Source organism: Danio rerio, chromosome 4 (genome assembly GCF_052040795.2).
Source record: "Danio rerio strain M-AB ecotype USA chromosome 4, GRCz13ab, whole genome shotgun sequence".
In the NCBI taxonomy this organism is placed as follows: Eukaryota; Metazoa; Chordata; class Actinopteri; order Cypriniformes; family Danionidae; genus Danio; species Danio rerio.
In genome coordinates, this window is record NC_141024.2 from 4,751,514 (window position 1) to 4,771,578 (window position 20,065).

At 39.8% G+C, this 20,065-nt stretch overlaps 1 protein-coding gene across 2 annotated transcripts in view; it reads right to left on the reverse strand.

Annotated features, from left to right (window-relative positions):
* Positions 1–5,509: 5,509 nt before the first annotated feature.
* The window catches only part of ntf3 (neurotrophin 3), a 35,889-nt gene continuing 21,333 nt past the window's right edge, over positions 5,510–20,065 (reverse strand). Inside the window, exons 1-2 of one of the 2 annotated variants that reach the window (XM_087246203.2) lie at positions 8,959–9,477; positions 5,510–8,758 (exon numbers count right to left, since the gene is read on the reverse strand). In XM_087246203.2, the coding sequence (XP_087102329.2) occupies positions 7,955–8,758; positions 8,959–8,967 (813 nt within the window). In that variant the 5' untranslated portion in view covers positions 8,968–9,477 and the 3' untranslated portion in view covers positions 5,510–7,954. 2 annotated transcript variants of the gene reach the window in all.

Below are 20,065 nucleotides of genomic sequence, written 5' to 3' on the forward strand. Positions count from 1 at the left end.
TACAACCCTACAGATAACAGCTCTCACATAACTTCCCCAAAGGATAAAATCAGGATGAAGATTAGCAAAAAAAAAAACTTTATTCAGACAAATCTCACACAGACTGCTCTGGCAGCGAAAACAAAAAAGAGGAGGATGTTATAGGCCAAATAAACAGCGCTCCTTCAAGTATCAAGACATTTGGAGAGGCATTATGGGAAAAGTCTCTCTCTCTCTCTCTCTCTCTCTCTCTCTCAAAAAAAACAGATACAAACAATGGGTTATGGGTACAGCCAAGAGAAACTACTTCACTAAAACATAGACCATCAAGCAAAACAAGTCTTTCTTTCTAAAACAGGGATTTGTCCTGCAATTTTAGGACATCCTTTTTTTATTTGACGTCTGAATCCTTAAATAGAGTTCGGTGTTGTTTTGGCACGGTTTCCTTATTCAGCATATAAGAGTCCTTGTCCTTGGGTTTCAGCATTGGTCCATCGTAAGGTCGGTCTTAGTGGTTTAAAGCAGCAAAATATCCTACACAATACACACGAGACCAGCAGCGCTTTCCAAGACGGAGAGAAAATCATTTAGGGATGCTCATGTTCCAGTGTAATAATGTGTGTTACGAGAAAGGCAATGCGTTTGGATGTAATGTGTCGGCCATTTCTGACCGAATCCTCCTTTTTTTTCTCCATAGAGGCCCAAACAACCAAGAACATTGAATAATAGAGGTGTGTTATATCCTTAGTGGTCAGTACAAGCATTGAATATCAGGTCACGAGTTAGTCAGATAAAAAAGAACACAGAAAAAGCCCATTTAAAGCTGTTGGATTTTAGCGCCGCTCATCAAGCATTCAAACGCAGTAAACTAGATTTATGTTGCTCTTTTTTATGGCCACATTATAAGGGATGATTGCATGCTAATAAAGCTTTATGTTCGGACCTTGGAGGACGAAGTCTTGGCACTTCATGTCATTTAGTAATGGGTTTGGACCACAATCTGGCTTAGTTTTATATGCTGATAAATAAACGGGGCTTATTCGCAAGGTTACATGCTTATTGTTTTCAGTGATCCCAGTGTTTAGTAGAGCTGTGTCCACCTACAGTTAGCATTAGCTCCAAGTACTGTTATGACAGAACGAACTCCAGCTATAACTGCAGTCATAATCAGTGTGTGTTTTGGTATCACGTAATGATGAATGACGGCTTATTTATGATGTGTTTTCTCACAGAATGTTAGTACAGACCCCTGTACTGAAGGAGATTTGATATCGCTGGTTCATATGTTCTGCTGGGATTGTGATTAGCATTTTGGGTTCTGTCAAGTGTAGGCGGGGCTTATGAGAGGGGGGGGTCTATTTTCATTTTTAGAGCTACTAAGCTGCACAGTGATGAATCTCTATGTGTGTTTTCAGTAATGATTGTCTAAATATTTCAACACAGGCTCATTCTGAAAACGTAGTCCCGCAGACATTTTTGCAGACAGCGAATTATGTAGCTGGAGGTACATATGGCTGCAATAAAAATTTTTAAGCGAACGCTATGGGGCAGTATGACGCCGTTCCTTTTGGGGCTTACCAGCTGACCGCTTATACCTCCGTGTGGAAGGCTTTACCGCATGACCAGTTTGTCCAGTTAGCTTGTCGTGCACGTTGGCGGACTTAAGATGCAGAGAGGAGTTGAAAACGATGACGACTGGGAAGAGCAGTTCTAGAAATCAGGTAAGACAAAAACAGAATCCAAAAAACACAAAACGAACAAGTGAACAACAGGGTGAGAATGTGGTGAAATTTGAAAACGTGGTAAAAATCAGACGAGGGCTTTTCTTTTTTTGGATGTCTTTTGTAAACCGTCGGTTGGGTTTAGGGTAGTGAGTAGGTGGGTGGGTCAATTGGTAAAATTGGTTGGGTTTAGGGAAGGAGGAGGGTGGGTCGGTTGATTGGCCGTTCACCCAGTCAATCGTTATTCAGTCATTATTCAGTTGACAGCGGCCTCTGGTGGGTTTACGCAAGACCAGCGCAGGCGCAAACGGCACTCGCAAAACATTTGACATGCGAAAAAGTGCACACAGCGGCCTCTCGCGGATTCGCAAAAACAAAAACTGCAAAAATACGTACCTCCCGGGATGTATTTTTTCTGTCTCCAGAAACGTCCACGGGACTACGTTTTCAGAATGAGCCAGGGTTGAAATATTTTGAGAAAGACATCTAGAATTAAAATATAATTTTTAGTGCACTATACTAGAGGATATTTTATATTGCTGGTCCATTTGTTCTGCTGGGATTGTGATTAGCATTGCAAATTGGGTTCTGGTAAGTGAGAGTGGGGCTTATGAGAGAGGCGTGTCTATGGGGAGGGGTCTGTTCTCATTTTTAGAGCAACAAACCCAAGCATTGATGAATCTCCACAATATCAGCGTGTGTTTGCCGAAATGATAGTCAAAATACTCAAACTACAATTTTAGTCATAATTAGTGTGTGTTTTGGTAAAATGTAACAAAAAATGACGGCTTATTTAAGAAGTGTTTTCTCACAAAATGTTAATAGACTGCTGCTGCATCCCAATCCGCATACTATGATGCTGCGTTCACACCAGACGCGGCACGTGCGTCAAGCATGTGTGATTTACATGTTAAGTCAATGCAAACGTGCGAATAGACATCCTGCGGCGCGATACGCGCGAATAACAGAATTGCGCAGTGCACATGGTGCGAATGGCGTGGCGCGAATTGATCGTTTTGCGCGTTTGACACGCTTAATGCGCGTTTTGTGCGAATCACTCACGTTCGAAAATCTGAACTTTAGCAGACATTTGCGCCGCGTTAACCAATCAGGAGCTTGCTCTTGTGGGGGCGTGATTGTGACTTATCGCCTGTTGTCGGTGTCCTAGGGGAAATCCCCCAGCAGACACCGACAAGAAGTTCATCAAACTGGGCTGGGCTCAATCAGAAGCACCGCTGAAAACCTCCATCAGCCAGGTTCAGTTTCTGGAGGAGTCTATGAGCTTAAAGAGCTGGTTGCACCTCTGAAAGGATGTTGTGGACTCAGACACGGCTCTAAACGTATCGACGCTGTTTATCATCCTTCATAAAGCACATAAACACTGTTATTTTCTTCATAAAATCCATGTTAACCCTTTAGCTATGAAGCTAGAGTCACGGGGCAGACAGAAGTCCTGCCCATCACGGGAATCCGCGTCTGTTCTGAAGTGAATTTGACACGCGAATGAAGCAGGGTTTGACGCGCGAACGAAGCGGGGTTTGACGCGCAAATGAAGCGAGTAACCTCAAATGTTCACGCGACTATTTACGCGCGAATAGCGCAATTTATCCGCGCGTTCTGCGTCTGGTGTGAACAGCATAAGTCCAAAACAGTATTTGAAAATAGAATTAGAGTGTCCCAAATTATAGTATGCAAAAATTAGTTTACCTCGATGGTCTACTATTTCGATGAGAATTTGAAGAGTAGATTTGTGTGTAGTCTAACTGCTAATATTGGCCAGAATATACTGAGCAAACATGGTTAAAAAGTGTTAATAAACTACAAACATGGCGGAGACCAACTGTTAAGTGGAGAGGCTTTGGTGAGTATGTTTGAGTGATTCTTAATAGCTAACTTTACTTACTTCCAGGGCCGTTTTATCGGAGTTGATATTTAGCCGCACTATTTTGGTGTTTCGCAACATCTAATTTTTACGAGGTGGGTCGTTACACCAACGCTCAACCCCCAACCTGGAGAACCAGGACATACACACATACACTAGGGACAATTTAGCTTGCCCAATTCACCTGTAGTGCATGTCTTTGGACTTGTGGGGGAAACCGGAGCACCCGGAGGAAACCCACGCCAACACAGGGAGAACATTCAAACTCCACACGGAAATGCCAATTGACCCAGGCAGCGCTCGAACCAGTGACCTTCTAGTTGTAAGGTGACAGCGCTACCCACTGCACTGCCATGCCGCCCATTAATATCTAACCTCCTGGAATATATTTACTTCATGTTATATTTACCTTTCATGTTTACATTTACCACTACCTTTTTCGCAATGCACCGACCCCTCCTTCCCCATTGGGCTATCAAGAGAATGGTCCCACATCACTCCTTCGGGCTGAGCCCGGCCAGATTCTGTGGGATAAAACCCAGCCACCAGGCACCTGCATTTAATCCCCAACCCCAAGGTCAGAGTAGAGCTGCCACTCCTCCACATCGAGAAAAGTTTGCTGAGGTGGCTAGGCATCTGTTTTGGATGCCTACCTAGGGAGGTGTTCCCAAGGAGGAGGCCTCTGGAAACACCTAGGGACTATGTCTCTCGGCTGGCCTGGGAACAGCTCGGGATCCCCCCAGAGGAGCTGGAGGAAGTCTCTGGGGAGAGACAAGTCTGGGCTTCTCTCCTAAGACTGCTGCCAACGCGGCCCGGCCCCAGAAAGAGGCCGAAAATTAGATGAGATGATGCTATATTTAATCTGCAACAACAATATATATATATTTAAAAGATGTTTGTCCATTAACTAATGCATAATTATGCATTATTACCTACAATATGGTACCAAATTATATATGAAAGAAATGTGGATGTGTGGTCGAGATGCTTGACAAGGCTCGTAGCTAAGCAATGTAACTGTTCATTAACAAGGAAGTAACATGTCCCAATGCTCGCATACTCATCTGTTACAAACACAGAAGTATGTACTTTTCTTCACACAAAAAAGTGCACACTTTTAGGACGTAGTACAAGTAGGTGAATTGGGATGCAGCATAAGAGTAGGTGGTCAATTATTTACACTATAAAAAGCAAAGTCTAATGCATTTTCGCCTGCCTTCGGAATCGGTTGACCAGACCAAAACAAAACATCATGCACTTGTGATCAAGATCGATGAAAACGCATCTTAATACTAAGTGTAGATGGGGCGTCCAATCACCGATGACTGAAGTCATGCGTCACAAAGATAAGCCTGAAGAAAAGCCGAGCCACAGCTGCCTGCTGTTTTAAAATGCTCCGGTATGCTTTGTTACCATACACTAGATGTACATCAAATACATACTGTGATATAAATGCATGCATGTGCTCAGACTGACACTAATGTGTCTTCAGCTCAGTCCTCATCATTAACATCTGAGCACGTCTCCTTATATAAATGTACAGCAGGCCTTTTTATAGTGCACCGGCGAATGCTTATCTCCTAAGATGAGTCTGACAAGAGGGAAACCCTCTTAAGGGGGAGATTACGTGTTCAAATCCCAGCTCTGCACGTATGTACATCGTCTTAAGGCAGCTTTACCTCTGGGTAAGACTACAGTGTCATTAGCAATGGCCCATTTCGGTGTCCTTTTGTTTACATACTGCACTTTATGGTGGTACAGTTGAAGCGGAGGCTTGAAAGAGGTTAACAATGCAGTGAGCTTAATTTTGGTGGCCGTGCTTGATAGTGTTGGTGGGCGAGGCTTATGGGAGGGGGTGTGTCTAGTGGGAGGAGTCAATGCTCATTTTTATGCTACTAAGCTGCTCAGTGATGAATCGCTGTGTGTGTTTTTAGAAATGATAGTCTAAACACTTTAAGAAGGCCATCGAGAATTAAAATACCACATTTAGTACTATATACTAAAGGATATTTGATATCGCTGGTCCATATTTTCTGCTAGGATTTTAATTAGTATACCAGATTGGGTTCTGGAAAGTGTGGGTGGGGTTTATGGGAGGGGTGTGTCTAGTGGGAGGGGTCTGTGCTCATTTTAAAAGCTACAATGCATCGATGAATCTCCACAATATCAGCATGTGTTTTCAGGAATGATAGTCAAAATACTTTAAGAGGGTCATCTAGAATTAAAATACAACTCTTACTATGATATACTAAAGCAGGTATGTTCAAACTCGGTCCTAGAACACCAGTGTGCTGCATAGTTTGGCTCCAACTTCCTTTAACACACTTGCCTGGAAGTTTTAGTATACCTAGAACAAGCTTGATTGTTTAATTGTGGTTGGAACTAAAATATGCAGGACACCGGCACTCCAGGATCGAGTTTGGGCACTTCTGTACTAAAGGATATTTGATATCACTGGTCTGTATGTTCTGCTAGGATTGTGATTAGTACTCCAGATTTGGTTTTGAAAAGTGTAGGTGGGGCTTATGAGAGAGGTGTGTCTAGTGGGAGGGGTCTATTCTCATTTTTAGAGCTACTAAGCTGCACAGTGATGAATCTCTACGTGTGTTTTCAGAAATAATTGTCTAAATACTTAGAGAAGGCCATCTAGAATTAAAATACCACTTTTACTACTGTTTACTAAAGGATATTTATTATTGCTGGTCCATATGTTCTGTAGGCATTGTGATTAGTATTCCAAACCGGGGGTGTGGCTTCAAAAAGGGGTGTGTCTAGAGGGAGGAGTCAATGCTTTTTTTAGTATCTTGTAGCTACTACCTCAGCATGTATTGAGTATGATTTCAGAAATGATATGATAGATGTTTCCAGAATATCCATTAATATAAATACAGGTCATAATGAATCTTTGGAGTACTAAACAATATTTGGTATACATAATCTGCTGGGATTGTGATTAATATTCCAGATTCTGGCAGACTAGAGGCGGAGTATCTAAAAGGGGCGTGGCTAGTGGAGGGGCCTAACGCCCCATTCACACGGGGCTTTAGCGTCAATGCTTGACAGAGGGCGTGTCTAAAGTTGGGGCTGGCGCGATTGTCATAGCAGCGTCAGCCAATGAAATCAATCAGCAATCGGCTATTTTCTGAGCTGGTGTATTTGCATACAGCGATCTGATTGGCTGACGCTTCTGTCGGCGCTTGAAAAGTTGAGAAAGTCCCAACTTCTGCAGCAAGCAACACCACTGAAGCAGCGCCGATGGATCCACAATGCAGTTCGGCAATTCCTGACGTCACCCATTGAAAGTGAATGGGAAGCGTTGAAGCTTGAATTTGTGGAATATTAAACTAAATTTGATATCACTTTTGGTCTGTATGTTCTTCCCAGTGTTGCTAACTGCTTTCGTGGGAAATAGCTAAAGCCTTTTTTGCTCAAATGTAAATAAATGACATCATATATTGTCCCAGAAGCCCAAAACAACAAATTGGCTGGTTGACGACACTGGTTCAGGCAGGATAGTGAGATTATTTCTGTGGTTGTTCTGCTTGTTTCTGATATGTGTGGGTGGGGCTTGTGTGAAGGGTGTGGCTAGTGGGAGGAGCTTTAAGGGCTACTAAGATGGTGAGCAGTAGTTTTATCACCGGACCAAAACAAATAAATACTCAGCTGTTTTGGTCTTGAATGCATTGAAAATGATCGCCTAAATACTTTTTAGAACACTAATTTATGGAATAGTGTAGTATTTTTGTTATTACTTTTTGGTCCTGACAGGATAGTAACAAGCTTTAATTGACGTCCATCAGTCTCACAAGCCTTAAATAACTACCATCACGTTTTCATGACCTACAATACGAGTTTGTTTATAAAAATATATAGATTTCTTAGGTATTTCATGCAGTTTCAATACACATACTGTATGCTTACATATTTTTCATACAACATCCCGACTGTGATTTGTTTTCCCAGACACGAAGAGGATATACTGGCAGCCCGTTTCAGTAGAAAAACTGGTTTTCGTGAACAATACTGAAGTTAACATGATATTGAGCGATCTGTGTGTTTTTCCATTGCAACTGTTCCCAAGGTCCAGGTCTAGTGGAGTGTCCTCTGACTCTGATACGCGAGCAAGGCACAATTCAGCATTCAATGCTCCTGTTAGCTTAGCGGCAATGCATGTTCTCATAAGTCTGTCTTTCATTTTTTTTCCAAAGATTTTATAACTTTTAAATAAATAACAAGTATCTTTATACATTATACATAGACATGTATAAACTATATGCATTCTATATAACTTAAATAATAATTTATATATGTACAACCCCCAGGAAACACTAGCAAGACAATGGAGAATTGAAAGTGTTTTTTCCACCATTTTTCACGTCCTTCTATGTTTCTTTGAGAGCGCGCAGACGCATGCCGTGTCTATCCGTATCCAATTCCAAGAAACCAGCGATTTGTGCTGAGTAAGCGCTCGTACGTAAGTCTGCGTGGTTTTGCACTGCGAATTCCAGTGCTTCTCATCAATACCTAAACATCGGCTCTTTCGGTGGGAGTGAGGAGTTTTACACTTGGTCTCATAAAAGTACTGATCGTATTTCCTTTTTACAAAGAAGGAATTCAAAACGGTGACATGATTTCCACGAGAATCCACCGCTGAGGTCCTGTTTGTAACCCAATAGCTCTCGCTGTCGCACACCGAAAACTCTCCTCTGTAGCTCTTGTGCTCAGCGTAGCGTTTCTGCCGCGTCTTGTTGGAGTCCTGACCGCTGATGAATTTATCCATGAGGTAGAAAGCCGGCGGTTGCATTGGAGGTCGGTCGCTTAAGAGGACACGTGGAGAGTTGTAGCGCTTGTACTGGCGTAGCAGCTCCTCCGAACTGTCCACCATGGGTGTATTGTTGTCTTTTTCCTTGTAGTCTGCGACTGTGGACACATTTAAGGTTGAGGAGGGAATGACGTCGCCCTGTTTCTGGCGGCTGATATCAGCCTGCAGGAGCTTTATGATGAGCGCACTGATGGGATCCTGCGTGGGCCGCTGCTTGTCCATTGTAGAGGCGGAGATACCATAAAGGTACGCGAGGAACATCACGTACAGCAAGATGGACATCACTAGATTCACCTGTAAGATCTGTGGAGAAACAAGAGAGACGCTTTGAGCAAATGAAATGATTTTAATGAACTACAGCACGTGTCAAACTCAGTTCCAAAACGGCCACGGCTTTGCACAGTTTAGTTTCAACCCTAATTAAACACACCTGATCAAACTAATTGAGTCCTTCAGGCTTGTTTGAAACCTACAGGTAAGTGTGTTGGAGCAGGGTTGGAACTAAACTGTGCAGAGCTTCGGCCCTCCAGGGATTGAGTTTGACACCCCTGAACTAGAGACATGATTGAATTCTCATAAATCTCAAGCCGCGTCCCAAATGGCACACTATGAACTATGTAATGCACTTTTTCCCCTTACATTTATATAGCACTTTTCTGGGCACTCAAAGCACTTTAGGGAATAGGGGGGAATCTCCTCATCCACCACCAGTGTGCAGCATCCACCTGGATGATGCGACGGAAGCCATTTTGTGAAACAAAAGTGATGAAGCCAACTGTGATATGGGGAGGGTTAGGATGCCATGATGGACAGAGGCCAGTGGGCAGATTTGGCCAGGATGCCAGGGTGAAACCCCTACTCTTTTTCGAAGGACATCCTGGGATTTTTAATGACCACAGAGAGTCAGGACCTCAGTTTAACGTCTCATCCGAAAGACCGCGCTCACTGAGCAGTATAGTGTCCCCGTCACTATACTGGGGCATTAGGACCCACACAGACCGCAGGTTGGGCGTCCCTGCAGAGAGCTAGCTCCCGGCTACTTATGCACCTACACACTTAACATCTTAGTATATGAATGTAGTGTCATCCCAAAGTTTTTTTACTAAACAGAAATTGTTCCCCAGATGATGCCTGAGAGTTGCCGAATTAGTGAAATAAATGACCAAACTACCAAATAATACCTCCCATCAGTAAAACCGCATCCACCATCAGAAGGCGGCATAATCACTGTGGTAGGAGAATTTTGCTTTCACAATCCAAAATAAATGAAGTAATGAAACATCTCCGCCTTCCTTCCACTACTTAAACAAAACTGCGGCCGTTGAGTGTGTGAAGAGCTGAATCCAGGTATTTAAAGTGCACTTATTTCAGTGTGAATGCTCTACTTACTATTTATACTACAAAATGGCCCAGAATAGTGCATAAGTATGCGATTTAGGATGCACCTTCTTTGTTGATATTGCATGACAAAAACATTTTTTTTCAAAAGTGGTGTTTCTACTGCACATCTGCATGGCGAAAGGGCATATACAGTAGTCAACATTCGAAGTGAATTAAAAAAAAATAAATTAAAACTGTCCTACGACAAGAATTGGTGTTGTTCAATAGTGTTAGGACAACTTTAATGAAAGCCCATGATTCACTTGAAATGTTGACTACTGTAGTTAGTAGTTGATGTGAAATAACACATTACTGTAATGGAGCAGGTTTTCTTAAAGTATATATGAAATCAAAACTAAGCATGTTGATTTTGTTTGCTAGTGTTGTGGTGAACAATTCACGTCTGTCATAAATTAAAAAAAAATAGTTTGCACTTTAGGGTAAATTCTCAGATTACGTCTGTCTGATGGTATTAGGCGGGGCTAACATATTTAACCACGCCCCTCCAGCTGCCAATTTTGACAACAAATAGAAATGGTGAGGAGGAGGAGTCTGTAAGGTTGTAAGAATTCTCCCCAAATCCTTATACCGATCTTTGTGGACGAAATGCCTACTTTACTATATCCAATCAGCTTGCAGTAGAAAAGAACAAGCCACGCCCACTGTTAGCTCATTTCATATTCTATTTCTTAAATAACTGCGTCACAAAACGAAATAAAAACAGTTCCAGCTTCCAGTTCATGCAGACTTGAATTGTACCTTACTAAGTATTTTTAAAAATGTGTACTTTTACTTCCACTTGAATACATTTATAGGTACTTTTACTCTACTATTTTCCTTCAACCTTCTTTTTTCTTGTCTATGCGCTAAACTAGAATAATCAGTCCTGTGTTTTCCATCCAATCAAATCGCATCATACAGAACAATCTCATGACACAGAAGACAGACAAAAAAATAGACTAGAAACTGTTCAACAGCAAGTCAAAAATGAAAAAGAAACAAACATTTGCAGATAGCTGGAGAACTACACATCTGCAGTTCACCACTTTAATGAACTACTACTCCCAGAAGTTTTTGCACTCACACACCAGTTCCTGATTCCACCAAGTTAGAAGCTCCTGATGGACTGATTATTAGAACTATAAAGACACCTCATTCACACACACACACACACACACACACACACACTCATTGCTGAGTCTTGTTATACTGTGAGCATTATGAAGTGATTCCTTGCCCTGCCTTTCTTGTTTGTTTCTTTTTGTTGTTTGCCACCTGTCCTGACCATTCGCTTGTACTCCTGTCTGTCCCTGTTTTGACCTTTTTCCTGCTTGATGATTCTCCTAATAAACTGGAATTTGATCTTCAATTCCATTGTACTCCGACATTCTTTACAGCCTACTGCATGATGACTTAAATCGCCTGATGGCCTAAACAGAAACTAAATGCACTACATAATGTTACGTTTTTACACACACATGCACAAATTGCATGTAAACATATCAGCATTTCACAGTGTAATACTCACTACTCTTGAGTACTTTTATATGATCTACTTTTCACTCTTATTTTGAGTAATATTTACAACAGATACATTTACTCACACTTCATTTTGGGGTAAGTAATGGTACTTTTACTTGAGTATGTTGTTTCGATACTGGTGAAAGATGGCTTGTGGTAACATGCATTCAAACACACAAAGAAGTTTGCAGTGGCATGTTTATTCGAGCGTCTGGCGCATCCATTTGGCCCCCGGTGTGTGTTTTGTTTCATGACTGAGCGCAATAGCATGAAACCGAAACCACAAAGTGCAAAACTCCCAAAGGGAAACCTGTGTGGAAGAGTCTGCTAAAGCAATGGAGCTCCATCAGTGTGCGTCATGTGAGAGTAAACGTCCTATAAAGTAATCTGTCGTCACTTATTCACACTTATAACTTTCATATCTGTGCTGGAACTTGGTTCCATGCAATTATAACTCAAAGGGACTAGAGCTTTTGACTTATGGCTTGATTTGTACAGTGCACAACTCGACTTTTGTTGTACTTTAAAGCTCCTTTGAGTCTTTTTGAAGGATTTATAGTAAAAGCGTGGAAGCTACCCATGGATTCCTCGATTTCTCTGTTAACAATTTGTGTTAGGCACAGACAAGCAATGAAAAATGCATCCAAAATGGTTATTAATCTTAGTCTATGGTAATTTTGACAAACACATCAGTGCATTATTAAAATCTAAAGCTTTTAATATTTGAATGAACCTGAGCTTGTATGAATAAAAAAGAAAACACCTACAGTAATGACTCATTTTACTATTGAGTAATGCATGCACTTATATAGGCCCTGTATTATTTTGACACACTTCTGCCTTTTTTCCACATTGCATCATCTAATAATATCCACTGTGCAGATTCTCATGCTAAATACGGTAAGACTTATTAAGATCTACAGCAGTGTTTCTCAACCACATTCCTGGAGGACCACCAGCTCTGCACATTTTTTAGGTCTCCTTCACCAAACACACCTGATTTAGATCACCAGCTCATTAGCAGAGACTGAAAGACCTGTGATGGGAGTGACAGAGAAAGGAGACATCCAAAACATGCAGTGCTGGTGCCCCTCCAGAACCATGGTTGAGAAACACTGGTCTACGTTATACTTGTGTGGCTTTTCATATCATTTATTTAATGCTGGCAGTCAATTAACAACCTTTTAGTTTTCTTTTCAACAGTATGTAAGTGGGAGGCCATACTTGATAATTATTAGAAGCATCATGTTTCTCAAGAGGCACTTGCAGAATTCAGAAAGACTTGATAATAGCGATACTGGTGGTCATTCAGTGAACTGCAGCCGTCAATTCACTGTTCATGCAAAATTATCTGAATGCAGACTTGGATTTGCAAGCTGATACTGCATATTTCAGACCTGCAATGTCAAACACAATGCACTTAATGGAGCTAGTGACATCACTGTGAGGGGCGGGATTAGGCATTGCATGCAGCTTACCTTGCAACTGCACCAGGTCTGCATCCAGACCCCTCTCGCACATAAAACTTACAGTACAGAAGACTGAATATTATTCACTGGCCTGTTATAGTCACAGTGAAGCCTGTCCATTGTAAAATTCATCCTTCATTCATTTTCATCTTTATTTATAAGGGGCCACCACAGCGGAATGAACCGACGACTCTTCCAGCACATGTTTTACGCAGCAGACACCCTTACATCTGCAACCCAGTACTAGGCAACACCCATACACACTCATTCACACACATACACTACAGGCAATTTAGCTTATTCAATTCACCTATAGCGCATGTCTTCAGACTGTGAGGGAAACCGGAGCAGCCGGAGGAAACCCACGCCAACACAAGGCTCTAAATTACCTAAATTAAATAATTTTTACGGCAATATACTAATACCATCTTTAAATTCAGAAATGAATATGCATACAATATTGCTAAGCTCTTTGTTTTTTAAAAAAAACGACATAAACGCACGGGACAAATTAGAAAAGAGCAGCGCAGAAAGACTCTCGCCAGCTTGATGTCAGCACATGAGCTCATAAGAATTACACAGTTGTGCCCTTATAGAGCATAACTCATTGAAAACCCCTTAGAGTGTTACTGTGGGATTTTACAAGGCTTTTAATTCATATAGTCATTGACTACATTATACAATTATATTGATATCAATGTAAGTTACCATATATGTTTGCTCATCTGATGTGTTTGATTACAATTCTACATATACTGTACAGTAGATCTATATGGGACTATCGTTGAAATAAACCCACTGGCTTTGCATTACTAATACTACTTGCAGTACTAATTCACGTCATTAACCACTGAGTTATAACCTGCCTATTATTAAGATATTGGCTGTTTGGTAGTACTGATCTTATTCTACATCCCTAATCCTATCCAATGCCTAAACCTGCAGCTACCACATTAATAAGCATTAACAAGCAGCCAATTTGTTGTTTACTGAGCTAAAAGGCTGGTTTGTTAATAGCAGGGATTGCAGGCTAAAATAAAGCATCCATACAGGCTCTCATAAACAACCTAAGACGTCAAAGAAAGTCTTTGTTTTTTAGTTTAATTACAAGCTGTTGCCAAAAAAAAGCACTTTGGGTTTCAAACTCAATTGTTTTTAGTGTTTAACATGATTAGAGTACCAACATATTGACGTCCGACTATGCAAACACTGACTGCTGCTTTCATGTTTTTGGTGTTTCACGTAAACGTCTCTGTTTTGGGATCATCTGAAATCAAACCGAGCAAGAGAATCTGCATTAAAGAGAGATGTAGCAAAACATCTTAGAGGGACAGTTCACCCCCCAAAAATTCTGCCATCATTTGTTTTAAAGAAGTTTGAGGTTTTATATTCTGCTGAACACAAAATAAGATATATTAAACATTATTATAAACCTGTAGCCTTTGACTTCCATTGTGTTTGTTTCTATTATGGAAGTCAGTGGTTTCAGATTTCCAACATTTTTCAAAGTATCTTCTTTTGCTCTCAGCCAAAACCAAATTGGCATGGGACAAGTTAAAGATGGGTAAATGATCACAAAACATTTATTTTTGGGGTAAATTATCCTTTTAAAGTCAAACTTTCACATAAGCGTCTCTGTTTTGTGTTTTGGGATCATCTGAAATCAAACTGGGCAAGAGGATCTGCATCAGAGTTTCTGCTGGAAAACATCTTAAAGGGGCCGTTCACCCCAAAAGTATTCCCATCATTTGTTCCAAACCAGCTATATCCTGTTCAACACAAAAGAAGATATATTGAACAATGATATAAATGTTTAACCATTTGCTTTTATTGTATTTGCTTTTCCGACTAAGGAAGTCAATGGTTACAGGTTTTCAACATTTGTCAAAATATCTTCTTTTGTTCTCAACCAAAACCAAACTGGTTTGGAACAAAAGTGAGTAAATGATCACAAAATATTTATTTTGGGGTAAACCATCCTTTTAAATTTAAACTTTCACATAAGCGTCTCTGTTTTGTGTTTTGGGATCATCTGAAATCAAACTGAGCAAGAAGATCTGCATAACAGTGTCTGCTGCAAAACATCTTAAAGGGACAGTTCACCCCAAAATAAAAATTCTGCCATCATTTACTCACCCCAAACCAGTTTGAGGTTTTATATTCTATTGAAGATAGATGACAAACTGAAGAATGTTACAAACCTGTAGCTATTGACTTCCATAGTATTTGCTTTTCCAACAATGGAAGTCAATGGTTACAGGTTTACAACAGTTTTCAAAGTATCTTCTTTTGTTCTCAGTTAAAACCAAACTTTGAGGTTTTATAATCTGTTGAACACAAAAGAAGATATATTAAAGAATGTTGTAAATCTGTAACCATTGACTTCCACACTTTTTTGCTTTCCTACGGTAAAAGTAAATGGTTACAGGTTTCCAACATTTTTCTAAATATCTTCTTTTGTTCTCAGTTAAAACCAAACTTTGAGGTTTTATAATCTGTTGAACATAAAAGAAGATATATTGAAGCATGTTGTAAACCTATAACCATTGACTTCCACACTATTTGCTTTTCCTACTATGAAAGTCAATGGTTACAGGTTTTCAACATTTTTCTAAATATCTTCATTTGTTCATAACTAAACCCAAACTTTAAGGTTTTATAATCTGTTGAACACAAAGGAACAACATATATATATGTTACAACATATAAATAATGTTGTAAACCTATAACCATTGGTTTCACACTGTCTGCTTTTCCTACAATGGAAGTTAATGGTTACAGGTTTTCAACATTTTTTTGTTCTTAAATAAAATCAAACTTTGAGCTTTTATATTCTGTTGAACACAAAATAATATATATTAAAGAATGCTGTAAAACTGTAACCATTGACTTACACACTATTTGCTTTTCTTACAGTAGAAGTCAGTGGTTACAGGTTCCCAACATTTTTCTAAATATCTTCTTTTGTTCTCAACCAAAACCAAACAAGTATAGAACAAGATAAAAATTAGAAAATGATCACAGAATTTTCATTTTTGGGTGAACTATCCCTTTAACGCCAAACTTCGAGCAGCTCAGGTGTAATTTAGTCTTAAACTACAGAGTTCAGTGCAAAAAAGCCGAAGCTGAAGACTAATGATGAGACTGATCCAGCAAGACAGAGGTGTTGCAGAGGCTGCTAAAGCACAGTACATCAAAGGGAAATAAATAGCCAGCGCTCTTCCCTGATCTCCAATCAGCCCCTACATCCATGTCCAAAACCACAAGTCATGCTTTCCAAGAACCACAGGGTTTGAAAGGTCTCAGTATGGTGGCCGATAATATCATGAGATGCTTGGCTTGTTACATAAATGAGCCTTTTAAATTAGACTTCAGTGATGAAGATGAACACAAAGTCCTCTTGTTCTGGATGCATGCTTTGTTTTTTTGAGTAGTTCTGAGTCGTTCATCTGGATTGTGTTCAAAATAAATGCATTGGTGAAGGTTGCCGATTGTTTGTTTATATGTTATAGCGTTGATCTTGATAGCTGATCCTAGCAGTTTATGGAAATATAAAGATGAGCAAATGAGGGCGTGTGAATCAGACACATTCAGAGGAGACTTTTAATCACTTTGACCTCATTATCAGTCAATAAGCATGGCTGGTTTTGCTTTTTGGGCAAGGGGAGATGCCCGCAGTTATATGTCAATGCATCAAAAGGGAGTCAAAGTCAGTTAAGGGCAGCGGCGCAGAAAATGACACGTTTTATTGACCTATTTTTTCGCCTCTGGAGTTCACAATAAGTGCAATATACTGAAGTTCTGATTAAATGACAGAAAACAAATAGCTGTAAAAGAATTCAGCCTAATTCCAGACTTAAATTTGATTAGACAAATCAAATTTCAACTCTTCAGTAAAATTAGCTCGACACAAATGGATAGAGTTTGCAGACACTCCTCAGGCGAGAATCAAAAGAAGGTCAAAAATACAAATTCAGGGCAATGAAAGGCTTTTTATGAGGACTTTTTGTTCAAATAAATCACACATTATTTAACCCATAAAAGTAATTGCCATGAAAATGAGAATAGGCCTGTTGGTATACATAACTCTTTCAGTATACTAGCTGTGAATGAGAAAAAAGGACAACGTCTTCTTAATAAACGCAATTCATTTCCTCTATAAAAAAATAGATTTTAACAATGACTGATAAACAAATTAAGTGCAGATTATTTATAAACTAATTTCGAGAGGATCATGTGCTGGTCCCGCATAAATCTATCCATGGTTCACCAAGCAGACGATTCCTAATTCATTATAAATACCCTAAGTTTCATATCACAGCCGTTTTCATTTTAAAAATTCCCCCCTTCCACCCCTACTCCTCCTTCTTACCTAGATGGGTGGCACGGTTGTTGGCACTGTTGCCTCACAACAAGAAAGTCACTGGTTCTAGTCCTTACCAAGCCAGCCGAAATTTCTGTGTGGAGTTTACATGTTCTCCCCGTGCTCACGCGGGTTTCCCCCGGGTTTCCCGGTTTACTCCCACTGCCCAATAACATGCAACTTAAGTTAATTGACTAATCCAAATCGCCACCATAGACATGCTTCTTGTCAGTAGTTATGTCTTGAGAGCAAGCACTATCTGTCCATTAGCTACTACAGCAGGGGAGTTCACAAGATCTACCTGAGCTCAAACTCCCCTCTCGTCCTGCAAACGGGAGGAGGGAGCCCTGTGCTCGAGGATCTTACGAGCACAGGGGCTCGCTCCCGGGACTGCATGCCAAACAAGCTTTATAATCAATCATCAGCTGAGTGTGAACTCCTGAGATAACAATAAAATACACACATTTTAAAAAACTGTCAAAAGCTATTGGTTATTAGTAGAGCCAGGCAGAATCTGCAGACATTTTTTGCTATTTCTGTGCAGAATACTGTAAAAAATCATAACTAAAAACTTAATGTTATTAAAAAAATAATACATTTTAAACTTTTATTTAATGTTTACAATGCTAATCCTACTAGATCCATTTATTTTGATGAATAAAGCAAGTCTCTCATATAATATATCTACCATATATCTACTAAAAGACAGAAATTATTACTGTCCAAACTGCATTGTAAGTCAATCACATGAACGTTTTCATATTAGTCAGTAATAGTGCTGAAATTAACTGAATAAATATAAATGTACACACATTTACACACAACTAAATTAACAGACTCAATGATGGGCTGAAACTCTGCTGATTTCTGCATGTGCAGATTTCGTGGGCCTAGTTATTCGTTTATTAGTTAAAGCAAAGACTATCGAATACACATTACATGTCTGCTCGTATACTTTTGAATGGGGGAAAGTGTAACTGTCATTATGGTAAATGAAGCCAATAAAATTAAAGAACTATTAAAATTAAAATTATAAATTATAAAATTATTAAATTAAAATTAAAGAACTTCTAGTACAGGAGCCAATCAGCGATCGCTATATGGTGAATAAAGCCCGCCTTCAAGTACAGGTGCCAATCAGCGATCGCTATATGGTGAATAAAGCCCGCCTTCAAGTACAGGTGCCAATCAGCGATCGCTATAGAGTGATAATTCTCCGGGGGAGGGGCTCGGACCTGACATGAGTTTCTGCAGATTTTGTGTGATACGAACATTTAGAAATGTAACTAAAAACACAGTTGTTCTTTAATTTTATTGGTGATGCCTGATATAAAATGTAATCATAAGCTTGGCAAGTAGTTTTGGAGAATTTGATGTTTCCCCATTCAAACAGAATGCCCGAGTGTACTGCCCGAGAGGCATTTCAAAAAAGGCCGCCAAGTGAAGTGACTTGCCTTAAAGGGACTTTGGTTAAAGTTATTAGTAACTAACAGGGTTTCTGCAGTGGAATTTGCGCAGAAGACTCCATTAACCATGATGCCATAAGAAAAGCTCCACCAATCAGAGAGCTGCACAGGGAAAAGTGCACCAAAATTAATATTTAGCTCCGCCCACTTTCATGAATCACCACAAATCACTTTAAAATGCTTAAATATTTGTATATGTTTGCATTTTTTTTTTATTTGACTGAATAGAAACAACCACCACATGAATATAAATAGCTTTACGTTAGTTTATCGTTTAAACTTCGTTTGTGTGGAGTTCTCCTCGTGTTCACGTGGGTTTCTTCCGGGTGCTCCGGTTTCCCCCACAGGTCCAAAGACATGTGCTATAGGTGAACTGGGTGAGCTAAATTGTCTGTAGTGTATGTGTGTGTATGAATGAGTGTGTATGGGTGTTTCCCAGTGATGGGTTGCAGCTGGAAGGGAATCCACTGCGTAAAACATATGCTGGATAAGTTGGCGGTTCATTCCGCTTTGGTGATCCCAGATTAAGAAAGGGACTAAGCCGAAATTCAATTGTTTTATTTAAAAAATACCCCCAATAAAGCCAGTAAGTTCAATCTTATTAATTTTTGTATGGTTTTCATATTCGTCTTTGCCTTAAATCAAATGTTTTTGTTCATGGCTTACAATGGTTTAATGCTTTCATTGTTAATTTGTGAGTTTTGTCAATATATTTGATATATATGATGCATATTTGAGATTTAAGTTCAGTCCTGTTATGTTTTGTCTGATTTTCATATTTATCTTTGCAGTTTTTTTTCATGACTTACAACGATGTAATGCCTTCATTGCTAATTTGTGAGTTACGTCTACATATGACATATACAAACCCTGACTGAAGTCTTGTCGCCCATCCAAGTTTTAGGAACAACACATAATAACTTCTAGTTGATTATTTGGTGTCAGAAGTAGCTTATATGAAAGGCAAAGGCCTCTAGATTACACTTATTTTAGCTAAATAAAATATGATCATGCCTTGATTTATAACTATTTAATTAGGTCAATAAGATCTGACTTTGCTTAGACAAACGTCTTGTCACTTAACAGAAATAATGTCCAGTATAGAATATAAAGTCATGCTGCAGTGCAAACAGAATGAATATTGTGTCTGACTCCATCATGAGCTTGGAGGACTGCATCCATACATCTCTGCAATGACTCAAACCACTTATTAAAGTCATCTGGAATGGCAAAGAAAGCGTTCTTGCAGGACTCCCAGAGTTCATTAAGATTATTTGGATTCATCTTCAATGCCTCCTCCTTCATCTTACCCCAGGCATGCTCAATAATGTTCAAATCTGGTGACTGGGCTGGCCAATCCTGGAGCACCTTGACCTTCTTTGCTTTCAGGAGTTTTGATGTGGAGGCTGAAGTATGAGAAGGAGCGCTATCCTGCTGGAGAATTCACCCTCTCCTGTGGTTT